This window comes from Saccopteryx leptura, chromosome 11, assembly GCF_036850995.1.
Source record: "Saccopteryx leptura isolate mSacLep1 chromosome 11, mSacLep1_pri_phased_curated, whole genome shotgun sequence".
NCBI lineage: Eukaryota > Metazoa > Chordata > Mammalia > Chiroptera > Emballonuridae > Saccopteryx > Saccopteryx leptura.
This window is the reverse complement of record NC_089513.1, coordinates 40,770,902-40,784,846: the sequence shown is the minus strand read 5'-3', so window position 1 is coordinate 40,784,846 and position 13,945 is coordinate 40,770,902. Positions and strand designations below refer to the sequence as shown.

The 13,945-nt window shown below is 37.7% G+C and overlaps 1 protein-coding gene and 1 pseudogene across 3 annotated transcripts in view; one reads left to right on the top strand and one right to left on the bottom strand.

The window, feature by feature from the left end:
• Positions 1-13,945, top strand: part of TAF4B (TATA-box binding protein associated factor 4b) — a 132,435-nt gene that overhangs the window by 78,885 nt on the left and 39,605 nt on the right. For all 3 annotated transcript variants that reach the window (XM_066353442.1, XM_066353443.1, XM_066353441.1), the window contains 2 exons: positions 3,824-3,949; positions 10,768-10,824. In XM_066353442.1, coding sequence (XP_066209539.1) covers positions 3,824-3,949; positions 10,768-10,824 — 183 coding nt within the window. The remainder of the gene's footprint in view (positions 1-3,823; positions 3,950-10,767; positions 10,825-13,945) is intronic.
• Positions 4,953-5,087, bottom strand: LOC136383647 (small nucleolar RNA SNORA23; annotated as a pseudogene).

Here is a 13,945-nt window from a genome sequence, read left to right as displayed (position 1 = left end):
GGAGCAGGAGTCCAGGAAAAGTCCACATCCAGGAAAAGTCCTCATGGCACTGGAATTGTTGTCACCATTCTATACTTTGCAGCTCATGTCCAAGTCCCAATGACCGCTGCTTCTAGCTGGTAATGATTCAGGTAGACTGGAAAAGCCATTTGCAGCATGCATGGATATGGACCTTCTGTTCTCCTCTGCCTGGAGAGATGAGACCAGGTTGCTTTTCCCTGGAGCTCTGCGACTGTGGCATGGTAAAGAGAACCTTGAGATACACTAAGCTGGGTGGCAAAGGTAGATTCATAATAGAAGTTGGCAAAAGGGGGAAAGAGAGCTCTAAATTAGGAGTAGGTCCCAGCCTGAAATATGAGTGGGACATTGAGGTAGGAGGGATAAAGGAAACACTATATATTAAGCAAAGCAGCAGAAAATAGAACTGTCAACACCCACAACAGAGATCCTTGAGGGAAGGATAAAAAACCTGACTATTCAGGCAAAACTTAGTTCTAAGTGGCCCCCTTTTAAGAGAGTCTTATAATTTTTCAAACTTGGATTCTCCCCTGTTGCTACCTCAATCACCCTGTTGTTTCAGAGATACCTAATGCACTTTTATTTATGATGGACAGTTTCTATACAAAGTGTGACATGTACATTCAGTATGCTGTAGAATTATTCCAGGTAGAGTTTACTATTCTGAGTGGTATCCAAAGTCCTGTTGTGTAAAGCCTTCAGATGGAAATCTTCTGTTGTATGTTAATAATATTTACCAAGGATTTAGTTACCATTTACAAAACGGATAGTATCTACCTCATTGGAAACTCCCTGAATAGCTTAAAGTTAATATCTCCTTAACCAAGGGTCCCCAAACTTTTTACACAGGGGGCCAGTTCACTGTCCCTCAGCCCGTTGGAGGGCCGCCACATACAGTGCTACTCTCACTGACCACCAATGAAAGAGGTGCTCCTTCCGGAAGTGGGGCAGGGGGGTGGGGGGGGGGCGGATGAATGGCCTCAGGGTGCCGCATGTGGCCTGCCGGCTGTAGTTTGGGGACGCCTGTTTAACCTTCTGTTTTGTACACTGCCTATACGGATTGATTTTCCCCGTCTCACCTTTCCTCACATGCATTCCTTAATATGGCTAATTCCACTGCCTGAATTTGTACCTATAGAAAGGCAGCTCTGCCCTGCGCAGTGAGTAGATCATTAATCTGGAATGCTGGGATTGCTGGCTCAAATCCCTGGGCTTGCCCAGTCAGGGCATATACGATAAGCAACCAACGAACAACTAAAATGAAGCAACTATGAGTTGATACTTCTCGCTCCCCACCCTCTGTAAAATCAATAAATAAAATCTTAAAAGGAAAAGAAAGGCAGCTATGTCATCATCTTTCTTTAAACAGAAATAATAATCATTTAGTTATCTTTGGATCTACTTTAAAATTATACTTATTCTATAGACTTTGATTGTAATAATCTTGGTGTCACAGATTTGGCTCTGTCCCCGTATTTCAATTCATCCTTATAAGATTTATTTTCATCTGTAAAGTCTGAGAAATTTTACTCCATGTATTTCACAAAAGTGAGCTACTCTTATTAAAAGCAAAACTCCACCATCTTTTTTTCCATTTGATAGCCATCTACTTTCGATAATCTTTCACCTAGTTAGATAAAATTCTCTAATAAATCACAGTCCATTAATTGGGATTTCAGTAAAGAAGTAGAAAGTGACATGTGATACAAAGCTTTTGATCTTTCTGCCAGGTGATTTCCCACTGAAGAAAAGTGATAGGCTCCTGGCCTGACTTGTGGTGGCGCAGTGGGCTAAAGCGTCAACCTGGAACACTGAGGTCGCTGGTTCGAAACCTTGGGCTTGCCTGGTCAAGGCACATGTGGGAGTTGATGCTTCCTGCTCCTCCCCCCTTCTCTCTCTCTCACTCCTCTCTCTCTCTAAAAATCAATAAATAAAATATTTTAAAAAAAGTGATAGGCCTCTACTTGTCAGTGGAGGAGCTCCCGTGTTTTCCATCTGAAAGGGGCTGTAGTGCTTTCTTTAGATAGGACTCACTTGATGTTATCATCTGGCCTCGGTGCCTATGTTTTCAGTGCTAATCCACTGTACTCTGTGGTGCATGAAGACTTCAGTTAGGCCAGCTGGGTATACAGGAAGGAACATGATCAAATTGGAGTTACTATTGTTTAAATAAGATGGGGGCTTAGTAGGAATAGGGGATACACTCATTTGTATGTGGAGGAGTAAAGGAAGAAAGCATTCCTTAAGCCAGATATGGTTGTATCCAAGTTGGGGGAGAGAGAAGGAATCTTAGCATGTGAATAAGATAGGGTTAAAGTTTAGTAAGTCTGTGTCCCATTTTAATTTAGTGTTTGTCTTTTTGAAATTGTCAGTAAACTCTCCAGTATGTCCAAACATAGAAACGGTAAAGATGAAGTATTTAAGAAATCACTGGTTATTATGTTTATGTCTCTATGGTTGGCCGATAATGTATTCCATATTCTATCTTGTATTATTTAACTTTAAAGCATTTGAGAATTCTTTTTGTATTACACATGAAGTAAAATAAGTAGCACTAATACATCCTTGTTTGTTATACTGTGTAATACTCTTTTGATCTAGTTAAATACCAACAATAAAAATTTAATTTAAAAATAATCTTGGACCTAAGAAATCTCTCTGTCCCAGTTAATTTAGTCAGCTGTAAGCATGGGATAAAAAAGATGGGAATGGTGCTGTACCCATATTTATAGGCCAGGCATGATTGTTGGACTGAATGTTTAAAAATATTCTGTTTTCCAATCACAACCTCCCTCAGTCCCTCTCCTATAGCTTGGATGTCTGAATTACTGAGGTGAATAGATGGCAGGGTATCTTACCTGTTGATTGGGAAAATTTTCCTTCACTGCTGTTGCCCCTGCTGAGCATACTCACACTCATATATGATTGGAGAAGGATGGGTCAAATTATCAGATGAAGAAAATAAAGTATTTAAATTGGCAAACAGTGTTTTCTACTCTAGAGAATCAGAATAAATGAAACTGTAAATTTTATCATTGTTTATGGAATGAACAATCAGGACAAATGATTATACTTATATGTATGGCTCTCATTTATGAATGTATACTTATTTTTTTTGACTAACTGTAGGTTTGCCCAAGTTCATAGTTTAAGGGAATCCTCAAAACAGGGTTTAGGATCTTAATGTTTGCCATTTTATCTTATCTTGTTATTTTGATATAAATTGCATTTACCTGATAAGGTTAACCTAGTCCAGCAATGGAAAGAAGGATGAAAACTTTCATTTTGGTGTGTTTCTGAGTAAAGTGATTGTTTCTTGTTTTTTTTCTTTCATAGTCCTAAGATTAAATTAACCATATTAAAGTCTGCTCACGTAGACAATAATTTAACTGAAAAGATTTAGATCAGCGGTTCTCAACCTGTGGGTCGCGACCCCGCGGGGGTCGAACAACCAAAACACAGGGGTCACCTAAACCATCGGAAATAGATTATAGTCAAATACTACACTCAGTTGCTTTCTACTTCCTGTTTGTTAGGATCTGCTAGGCTTAATTCCGACCCTGTGTCCCAATGAGGCTTACTAGAAATAGAAAGGCTCTTTGAAATTTAAATGCCTAATCACTTCTCACATTTTTAGGGGGGATGAAATTTTTTTTTGTTAAGTTTGTTTAACAGAAATAAAAATATTACCTCCTGAAAACTTAGCTTCCCAGGTATGTCGTTGTTACTTCCTTTAGCTGATTTATAACAATACTTAACGCAGAATGTGTTGCCTATGATCATCATAAGACTTTTTTTTTTCCAGACAAGTGAAAATTACATCCTGTCTAGTGATACCAGGTCACAGCTCAAGTTTCTTGAAAAGCTGGATCAATTGGAGAAGCAGAGAAAGGATTTAGAAGAAAGAGAAATGTTACTTAAGGCAGCCAAGGTAAGGTCTTACCTGATTTAGGAGTGAACATAGCCTGGCAAGGAGGCCAGAATTGGCTTTCTCATTGATTGACTGTCCTGTTTTTACTAGGCCTTTGGATTTCTCCGTAGGATTTCTTAAAGTTATTAATAAAATCTCTCAGGCCAGGCTGGGTAGCTCAGTTGGTTAGAGCGTCATCCCAATATGCCAAGGTGCTGTTTGATTCCCAGGCAGGGCATACAAGAATCAACCAATGAATATGTAAATAAGTGGAACAGGAAATAATTGGTTTTTTCTCTTTCTCCTCTTCCCTCCCTCCCTCCCTCCCCTTTCCTCCTCTTTCTAAAATCAATCAATACTAAAAAATTTTTAAAAATCTGTCATACCAGGATAGTACGGTGCAGTGGCTTTCAGTTAATTTAGGTAAATGAACTATCTTTTGTCTCTTTTTAATTTCTGTGTGACTAGCATAACTACCACCTCCCCAAAAAAATGTTTCATACAATTTTGATGGTGTTTTTAGTGATATGATTGATACATGCCAAGTTGAAGTTGAGAGGGGAAAATTTGAAAGTGGACAGGTAGTGTGTGAGTGAAATTTAGGATTATATGGAACAAAATATAGAATTCCAGAATTGGGTTAGAGAGAGAGTAAAAGAGAGAAAAGGTGAGATAGTATTTATTTCCTTTCTCCCTTATTTAAACATTTTTCTGGATTCTTAGTGCCAGATGGAGTGAAAGCTGATTCCATTACCAGGTGCATTTTGTTGCTCCACATTTTTTTTGCAGGTCTAGGGCCTTGGTGTATAGTCTTCAAGTTTGGGCACTAGTTTTATTTTGTGTTTTAATTTGCAGTGTTCCTGGTAGCGATCCCTTTTAGTATATGTGTTCCTAATCACATATGAATTGCTCTTTAGAAAGTGTTTATTTTGAAATTGTATTGTATGTATGGAAAAGTTGCCAGAACTAGACAAAGAACTCTCATCTCCTTTACCCAGATTCTTCTTCTTTTTTATTTTTTTTCTCCTGTGTGGGAATTTGGAGGCTGGCCAGTGGTCAATTATGTCCATTGAGACAACATTAGACCAGTAAGTACCATGATCCCAACTTGATCTGGGTGCTTGATGTTCCAGGTTTCTGATCGTAAACATTTTACTGCATTTGCTTTATCTCAATATTTTCTACACACACACACACACACACACACACACACACACACAGTCATTCATTCTCCCATTTCAGAGAGGGTTTTGATATATTCACAAGGTTGTGCAACTGTCATCTCTAATTAGTCTTTTTCTGAACGTTTTGAAAGCAAGATTCGGACATGGCATGCTGTTGCTCCTAAACATTCTTTGGTATGTATTTGTGAAAACAAGGACAATTTTTTGTATGACTTTCCCAGTCAGGATGTGAACAGTGTAATGCTACCATCTATCCTACAGGCCCCACTCAGATTTTACCAGCTATCTCAACTTTCTCTTTTGCCAGATTCATGGCCATTTTCCCATTCAGAAATATGTGTTACATTCAGTTACCAACTCTTAGACTCCTTCAGCAGATTTTCTCAGTCTTTGTTTTTCTTTCATGTCTTTGTGACAGGTTTCAGGATTATAGTTCTTACCTTCTGTGGGCTGACTCTCAACCTGTGTTCATATATTTCCTCATGACTTAGATCATTCATTCTTAGCAGGAGCAGATAGAAATGATGCTGTATCTTCTCAGCTGATCATATCAAAATGGCAGCCTTTATTACCTGGTTGTGTGGGTGCCTACAAGTTCTCTCCATTTAAAATTGCCATTTCCCCCTTTGTAATCATTGAGTTTTTCAGAGGAAGGTGTTCTAAGATTATATATTACCAGTATACCCCATTCCTTACAAACCACTGCATCCATAGACAATATCTGCCTGAATCAGCCGCCTCTATTATGTTTACCAAGTGGTGTTTTTTTATTCTCATTTCTTCTATATTTATTAGAACTCTACTATGTGGAAAAGCTTTCCTTTTCCCCTTATTCATCCATATAAACATTCATTATCAGTATGGGCTCATGGATATCTTTGATTCAACAGATTGTAATCTATTACTATTGGTGTTTATTTTGATGCTCAAATTGCTCCTGAGTGGGAGACCCTTCCAGCTGGCAGTTCTGCCCGTTAGTCATGTTTCTGTCATTCAGTGATCATCTCCTTCCTTTCTGGCACAAAATTCTAGGCTCAGCTTATACTCTTTCTTCCCAGCCCTGGAATTAGACATTTCTCCAAGGGAATCCTGTGTCTTTATAGTTGAGGATGATATCCAAAAAGCAATTAGAGCATACAGTTTTCATTGCTCATAGGATGTCATTACATATAGGCCCTCTCAGTGGACAAATCTAGAAAGTACATGTACAGTATTACATATGTACATATGTGTGTATATATAATACATCCATATTTCTTTATCTTTGTGTATATATACATTATAAAACCATGAGTTTATATGGTTACCTTCAACTCCAATCAATATCTTAGGGTTTTTTCTAGACTTAACCTTTCTGTGTTTATAAATACTCTGCATAATCATAAACTCAGCTCTCATTATTCTCTATATATTTACTTGTCCTCAGTTTAGTTATTTGATCAATGTTACTAATCTCCCAAATAGCCATGCTAGCTACTCCTCTTCTGTTACTTCTATGACCACTGCCCTTATTTCATTGTCCATGTAATAAGCTTGCCTTTGCACTGGCCCATGCCTTAGTGTATCTCTCCAAGTCTCCTTCATCACCCTGCATTTTTGGCCACTGGTCTATACCTTCATGTGCCCTAATCCCCCACAAGGATACCACAACCTGGTCATTGTGCAGCTTCCCACTATCCCGCAGACTCAGTTCCCGTGTGGACCCCTCTTGCAATGGGAAGGGCATCTGGGAGAGGAATATGCTTTTTCTGGAGCCCTCAAGTGTTAAAAGCAAGCACACAGCTAGTGTAATGAAGTAGTTTATTGGTTTTTTATTTCTGATTACTGTAATGTAAACAAGATGACAAACTATTAAATACTTGTTTAGTTATTATTAGCTATTTTATATTTGCTCTCACTCTCTCTTGGCTTTTCCTCTTCTACCAGTCTTCTAAACAGTAGAATGTCCCAGGATTCAGTCCTAGACCTTCTTTTCTGTCTGTGATCTCTTGTAAATTTATATTTCCAACTCAGTCTACATTCTGGAACTCTGGACTCATAGCCAACTGCCTACCTGAAATCTCTACTCAGTTGGCCAATAGGCATTTCAAATATTATGTGTCCAAAAGAACTCCTAATTCTCCTAGTCAAAATACTTTTTACTCTTACAGGTTTTCTAACTCAGTAAATGACACCATTTTTCACCCAATTAAAGCCAAAAAGCAAAAAACACCCTAGTAGTCATCTCTCTTTTTTTTAAGATTATATTTATTGACTTTAGGTGGGGAGGGAGAACGAAAAGTAGTTGCTTCACTCTAGCTGTTCATTGGTCGCATGTGCCTTGACTGGGCAAACCCAGGGTTCTGAACCAGTGACCTCAGTGTTCCAGGTTAGTGCTCTATCCACTGCCCCACCACAGGTCAGGCAAAAAGTCTAGGAGTAATCTTGACCTCTTCTTTTCTCTCCTCACATCTAGTCTATTCTGTTTCTGAAATTTATCCTTCTTCTCTTCATCACCATTGTCATCACTCTAGTCTAAGTCATCTTTCACATGGACTTTTATAATGCCTTCTAGCTAATCTCCTTTTTCTTCTACAATCCATTTTTTATACTGTCTTCAGATTAATGTTTTCCTAATAAGTCATGTGTGTCTCTGTTGCTTCCTCTTGCACTAAAATAAAACCCAAACTTCTTACCAAATTTGAAAAGGCCTTATGTGGTCTAGCACCCCCTCCCTGTCTGAGCTTGCTTCACACCACTCCCATTTTCACTTACTCTGCTCCAGTCACACTGATCTTTCTTGCCAAGCTTGTGCACCCCACCATCCTTAAAATATTAGACTACTAATTAGACCTCTGAAACTGAACATTGAGTTCCCTTACCCTGAATCTACTGTGGTCTTTATCCCCTCACAAAGTTGGAATTATCATCTCCCAGCTGCTTAGGACAGAAGCCTAGGAGTCTTCCTTGACTCCTCTCTATTTCATACTTTTACTGTATCCAATCCATTAATCAATCTGGTTAGCTCTACATCCAAAATATATTTAGAATCTAATCAATTACCATCATCTTCTCTATGACATTAGTCCGAGCTACCCTCATCTTTTACCCAGTCTCGTATTTACAGCATTTGTTTTAGAACACTCTCCCAATTGCTCTGTGTGCCTGTATCCCTGGTCTTGGGTCCCAATCATGCACCTTCTATATAGCAGCCAGACTGATCTTTCGAAAGTTGTGTCAGTGGCATCTCACTCCTATGCTCCAAACCCTCAGTAGCTCATTCTTGTTACTGAAATTAAACCCCAACTCCTTATGATGGCCTCTAAGGCAACGCATGGTTTCCAGCCTTATCTCCCTCAACGTTTCTCTGTTCCGGTGACACAGGCTTGCTTTCTTTCTTCAAGTATTCCCGGCTTGTTCCCATTTGAAGTTTTGGCAGTTACTGTGCCCTCTGCTTGGAGTGTTCTTCCCTCAGATCTTTGCATGGCTGCCTCCTTTTTGCTCTTCAGATCTCTGCTCAAATGTCACTCCATAGGTGTTTTCCCTCTCATCCTAGCTAAAGACGTTACCCCAGCCCCACCCCTCTCTTCCTTTTTATCACATTTTATTTTCTTTATAGCTCTTATCACTATTAGTAGTTTTCCCATTATAAATATTTTACATATTTCTTTAAATTTTATAATATTGTTTTATTTATTTTTTCTTAAAATTTATGTAAGTTACTTGAACGCAGGACTTTTTTTATTTCTACTTTTACAAGGCCTAGAACAGCAGTACACAGAGTAGAATTTGTACTATGAGTAATCAGTGAATACTGGTTGATTGACAAAGACTCGATAACCCAAGTGTACCAACTTTATACTGGGGCAAAAAATTATGTGCACACACACATACATCTACATATATGCACAGGTATTTTTATATAGATATATATATATATACTCATTCTCTTATAATATAGGTGAACTAAGAATGGAGTTTGTCTTGGTTTGGGCTGAAGTGAAGTTGTTTTAGTAGATTGGGGACAAAATGAAGGAAAAAAGTTACTAGTTGTAGATAGAATCTTAGGTAGGTATGTAGCTAAGGTGTTTAAAATTAGAAGGCACCCTTAAATTTAAGTAGTTCCTTTCATGTATTTTCCTTTACCAAAACTACTGATACATTAATAGGCCTATCAGGTAAACTTAGTGAAATAGAAAAATACTTTTAGCATTTATTTTGTTAGCTCTCTTTAATGAGCTGACGTTGGATTTTGTAGAATATTCATATAATTACAGAGTTAGGTAGCTTTGATGGATGAGAGGAAGGATACACCTATCCCAGGCATATTTTTCATCAGACAAATGGTGTTAGATCAAGTTCCTTACCCTTTGTTCCATCGTGGTATTACATATAGTGTTGTAAGGTGCCAAAAGCTACAGAATTAGTATTTTAGGAAGTCTAAAGAACATTTTATTGGTTTGGGCTAGGCAAATGATCTTTGTACTTGTGTGATTAGCATAAAACCAGTATGTGTTTTTGTCATTGTGTTGTAAATGCAAAAGAGGAAGGAGACTTGGATTCTCTGATCTTCCCCCATACCTATGGGGGAAGGGTGAATAGCTATCCAGGTACAGAAAGAAAATGATGAAATTAAAATCTTATACTGATGAACCATTTACAGGTATCTGTCTCTATGGAAACTACCTCTCCCCTCCTGAAAGCATGTAGTTAATGTATGTATCTCTAAACAAAAGGTATAAACTTATGCCGTGATGTCAGATTTTCTCCCCTCCCATGTATAATTAGGAGTATATAAACAGCCCTTGGACTATTTTGGGGGGCTGCACAATTTGGGTCTGTTGCCCTGTGTCAGCCATATGCGGCCAGCATATTTAATAAATCTCCTCCTTTAATAAAACTTTTCAAAAACTTATTTGAACTACGTGCCTCTATGAAAACCTGAAGAATTGTGGATTTTGGGTACTTTACAACAGTAGAAGGTAGCTCTCTTTTTAGCAATCCTGTAAGAGTGTTCATTTTTAGAATGTTAAACTGAATCATTGTGGAAAGTGACATTCATTAAACATTTATTGAACATTTACTTGTGCACAACATTCAAGTATTATAGTGGACCCAAAGATCAGTTTCTAATGGAAACATTGGAATTTATTTCCTAGTTTAAATTTTTGATTTTAATTATACTTTCAGAGAGAGAGTGAGAGAGAGAGGGGGAGATTTGGTTCAGAGCTAGTCAGATTCTTGATTTTGATAGTTTTTGAAGTACCATATATTTTTTTCCAAAATGGTGTCATCTAAAGATTAACCAGTGTTGATTGTTTTCATTCATTTAAGCCAACAATTCTTCTTCTCTTTTCCTTCATCCGTACCATTTGTTTTTTAGTTTTTTAGTTTTTGTGTTCCAACAAGAACAACGTCATGCCTCAACTGGGCCTGACTGACATTGTTAGCATCATTTTCAGTATAAGCTTCCTCCGGGCAAGAATGCAGCAGCGGGCCCTGATGAGGAGAGGGAGGGGTGGGCAAGGAGGAGTGCACAGGACTGGATACAGGCATTTCCCCCTGAAGCTAAGGTTTTCAATCACAAGAGAAAATTGTCATTTATTAAATATTTAATGGCAACTGTGGTGTTTAGATGCTAGTAATTTCTATTAAAATTTTCTTTTCCTTTGATAGAGTCGTTCCAATAAAGAAGATCCAGAACAGCTGAGATTAAAGCAGAAAGCCAAAGAGGTAGGACTTTCAAGTTATCGTGTTTGTCTCTGTGTGTGAGGGGAGGCTGGCAGCCCTCTCCTGGCAATTAGGTCAGGGTTTATTTTGCTGTTGCATACCATTTGCAGAAGCCTTGGGGAAGGACAGGAACTGCTGAAGGCAAGGGCAGTACTTGAAATGAGGTCAATGAGTGATGTGCTCTCTTTTTAAAATTTATTTTCAAGGCTTAGGCCTGTCTAGAAACGGCTCTTTGTAAATTACAGCAGCACACTTGGAGGAATATAATGTGGGATTAAGAGAGAAAAAAAAGAAACTTCTGAGATTTAGCATCTGGGACTATACAATAGGCTACATTTTTCCAGGGTAATTGTTCGTTTTGTAAATCTGATACTACTTATAATTCTTTGGCTGGGAGGCGGTACTGGGATTTAGTTTTAAATGGAAAATGCCTCTGGCTTTTAATTTTCTGGGCCCAGCAGTTTTCTGTTCTGGAATGGAGCCCTTGTTTCACACAGTTCATGTTTAGCTGCAGGGGCTTTAGTTTATAGCTTAGACTGGTTAAGCTTTTACTCCCAGAGGCCTCTGCATAGCAACTGTAGAAATCAACAAATAAGTTCATTTATGTCTGCAGCCTCCTCTCAGTAGCTGACTTTTTACATTTCCCAATATCCATTTCCTGACTTTTCTAGCCCCAGAGAAAAAAGCTCCACTAATTGGAGCTTATTTTAATTGAGCCTTAATATTGGATCTCACTGGAGTTGCCCCCAGAGCTGCTGAGAACAGAAGGAAATGAAAGTACCTAAGGTTGAAGATGTAGGGTGTGTGTGTGTGTGTGTGTGTGTGTGTGTGTGTGTGTGTGTGAAATTTTTCACTTGACCTACAGATTCTTTTCCCTGCTGAATAAATCATCAAGCCTGTTCACATTTCTGATCAAGGATCTGACAGCAGACAATAATAAAGACAATTGAGGTGTGAGATGTGTGATATGGAGCTGAAGAAATTGGTTTCTATAGTTACTTGACTGATTTCATGCAGTTTTTAAGGATCTTTGTGCTAAATAAGAGTGATTTCCTGAGCAACCTTTTTCCTTAACTGTGCCTCTTGAACTATGAAATTTGTTGTTGCTTAAATAACATTGCTGCACTCGGCTCCTGGGTGCCAGCAGCAGCAGGTTATTTATGAATGTTTTAAAGGCCCTTATTGTTTGGATTAATGTAGGAGCTGAGGCAAAACAAATGGAAATATAGCAAGAATCTTAAAATCAACGTGGTGTGTTTTTATTAAAATAGAGAAGGGAAAGACATGAGCCCTGGACGGAAGGGTTTCTGGATTGGGGTGAAGAGAACTGGAAAGGGAGAACATTAAAAAGAATTGAAACCAGCAGCATTTCATCTCAACAACAGAAAACTTCTTATACTCATTTCTTTCCAGTGGAAAATTTATCTGAAAATATTATCTCAGAAAGAAAATAATGTGAGAACTGTACCTAAGCCTGTTTCAGAAAGCTTGGCCTGATGATAGATTATTTGGGGATGGACAACTATTGCTCCAAGTCATGGGTGTCCCTCTTTGTTCTAACTGAGGGCTGATAAGATGCTTACGCACTTCTAATTGTATCCCCTTTTTAGAAAATATATATCATAAAGCTTATCCTTAAAGATCGTATCCCGTCTGTTCCTCCTTCATAAACATCTGAATCTTAAATTTTCCTTTGGGTTTGTATGGGATGGTTGTTTGTTTGGTTGGTTTTTTTCTTTAATGCTGTATATAATTATTCCCTGAGGGATGAATAGTAGATGGACAGCATTTAAAAAAAAATTGTAAGAGTAAATGTGAAAAATAATACCTCTCTTAATGAGAACAGATGGTACCAAACCTGTTTTTTTCCTCTCCCTTGCACCTCTATTTCTTATTTTCTAGCAAAGTTAAATGAACTCAATATAATTTCTTTTTAAAATATTTTGAAAGTTTTCTAATTGCTTCATATCTTATATCCTCTTGATTAAAAAGAGAATCCAATACACAGGCCCTGTTCCAAGAATAGAGCCTCTCTGTATTAGTTGCAAATGTTTGATAAAAGTAAAATATCGTCGTTTTGTCATCCCCTGATCCCTCAAGCTCTTAATAACTTTAATGTTCTAAGGGCCTGTAATTTAGACTCAAATACATGGGGATGCCGTCTTTTGTTTAGTTGCAAAAATCACTGACCCTGTCTTAATATAAGGTTGAATTGTTCTCTTGTGTGGTAATTTGTAAATTATCATTTGGTATTGCTAATTGTTACCACGCTAGTATGAAGTATAAGGCTTAGTTTGTGATTTTGAGGGGAAGTGTTTCTGTTCAATTGAGAAAGCACAGATTTCTTACAGTTGCATGATTTAAAGCTGCTTTTCTTTTCCTACTATCTACCATGCTGGTCATATAAATAGATTGATGACAGTATTTTATGAATACAGAACTCTGAAGAACTGTTTAAAGAAGTTATAGGCTTTATTGTTGCTAGGAAATATTTCAGCAATGTTTTCAATATATATATTAAGTCACAACTTGAATACCCTTCACACATAATTTTATAATCCATGTTTGCTTTCACCTGCTAAAGACTCAAGTTTTGATCCTGATCATTTTCCTTGTGGGTTTTCTTCTCTATAATACAGATTTAGAGGATATTCATTTCTTTGCATTCTGGATGTAAGGACAAACCGTTAAATTGGGCCAGTTTTTATATCTAACAATTTCCTTCCAATATTTTCGTTCTGATTTGGCACTAAAAAATAGGTCTGCCTTTGGGTTTGCCTCCAGCGTAGTCTCGATCCATCGAAGTAGCTCCTGCTGTATACTGTTCTCATTGACCTGACAGGTTATCTGTCTATTTGAAAACCTTATTGTTGTCCATGTGTGGATCCTGGTAATTCAAACATTTTAGTTGTAACTTTGGGGTTTTTTGCCTGAAAAAATGCTGTATGTGTTCTCTTCATTGTCACTTTATATTTTAAATACAGACACTTTAAAATTTTGATTAAAATTTTTTTCTAGATACCTTTCCTAAAATGTAAATACTGACATTCTTCCATTTCACCCTCTATTTGAGAAAGGTTTTAAATAGATTACTAATTGCCAAATTCTGATTTCAAAAAAGCAG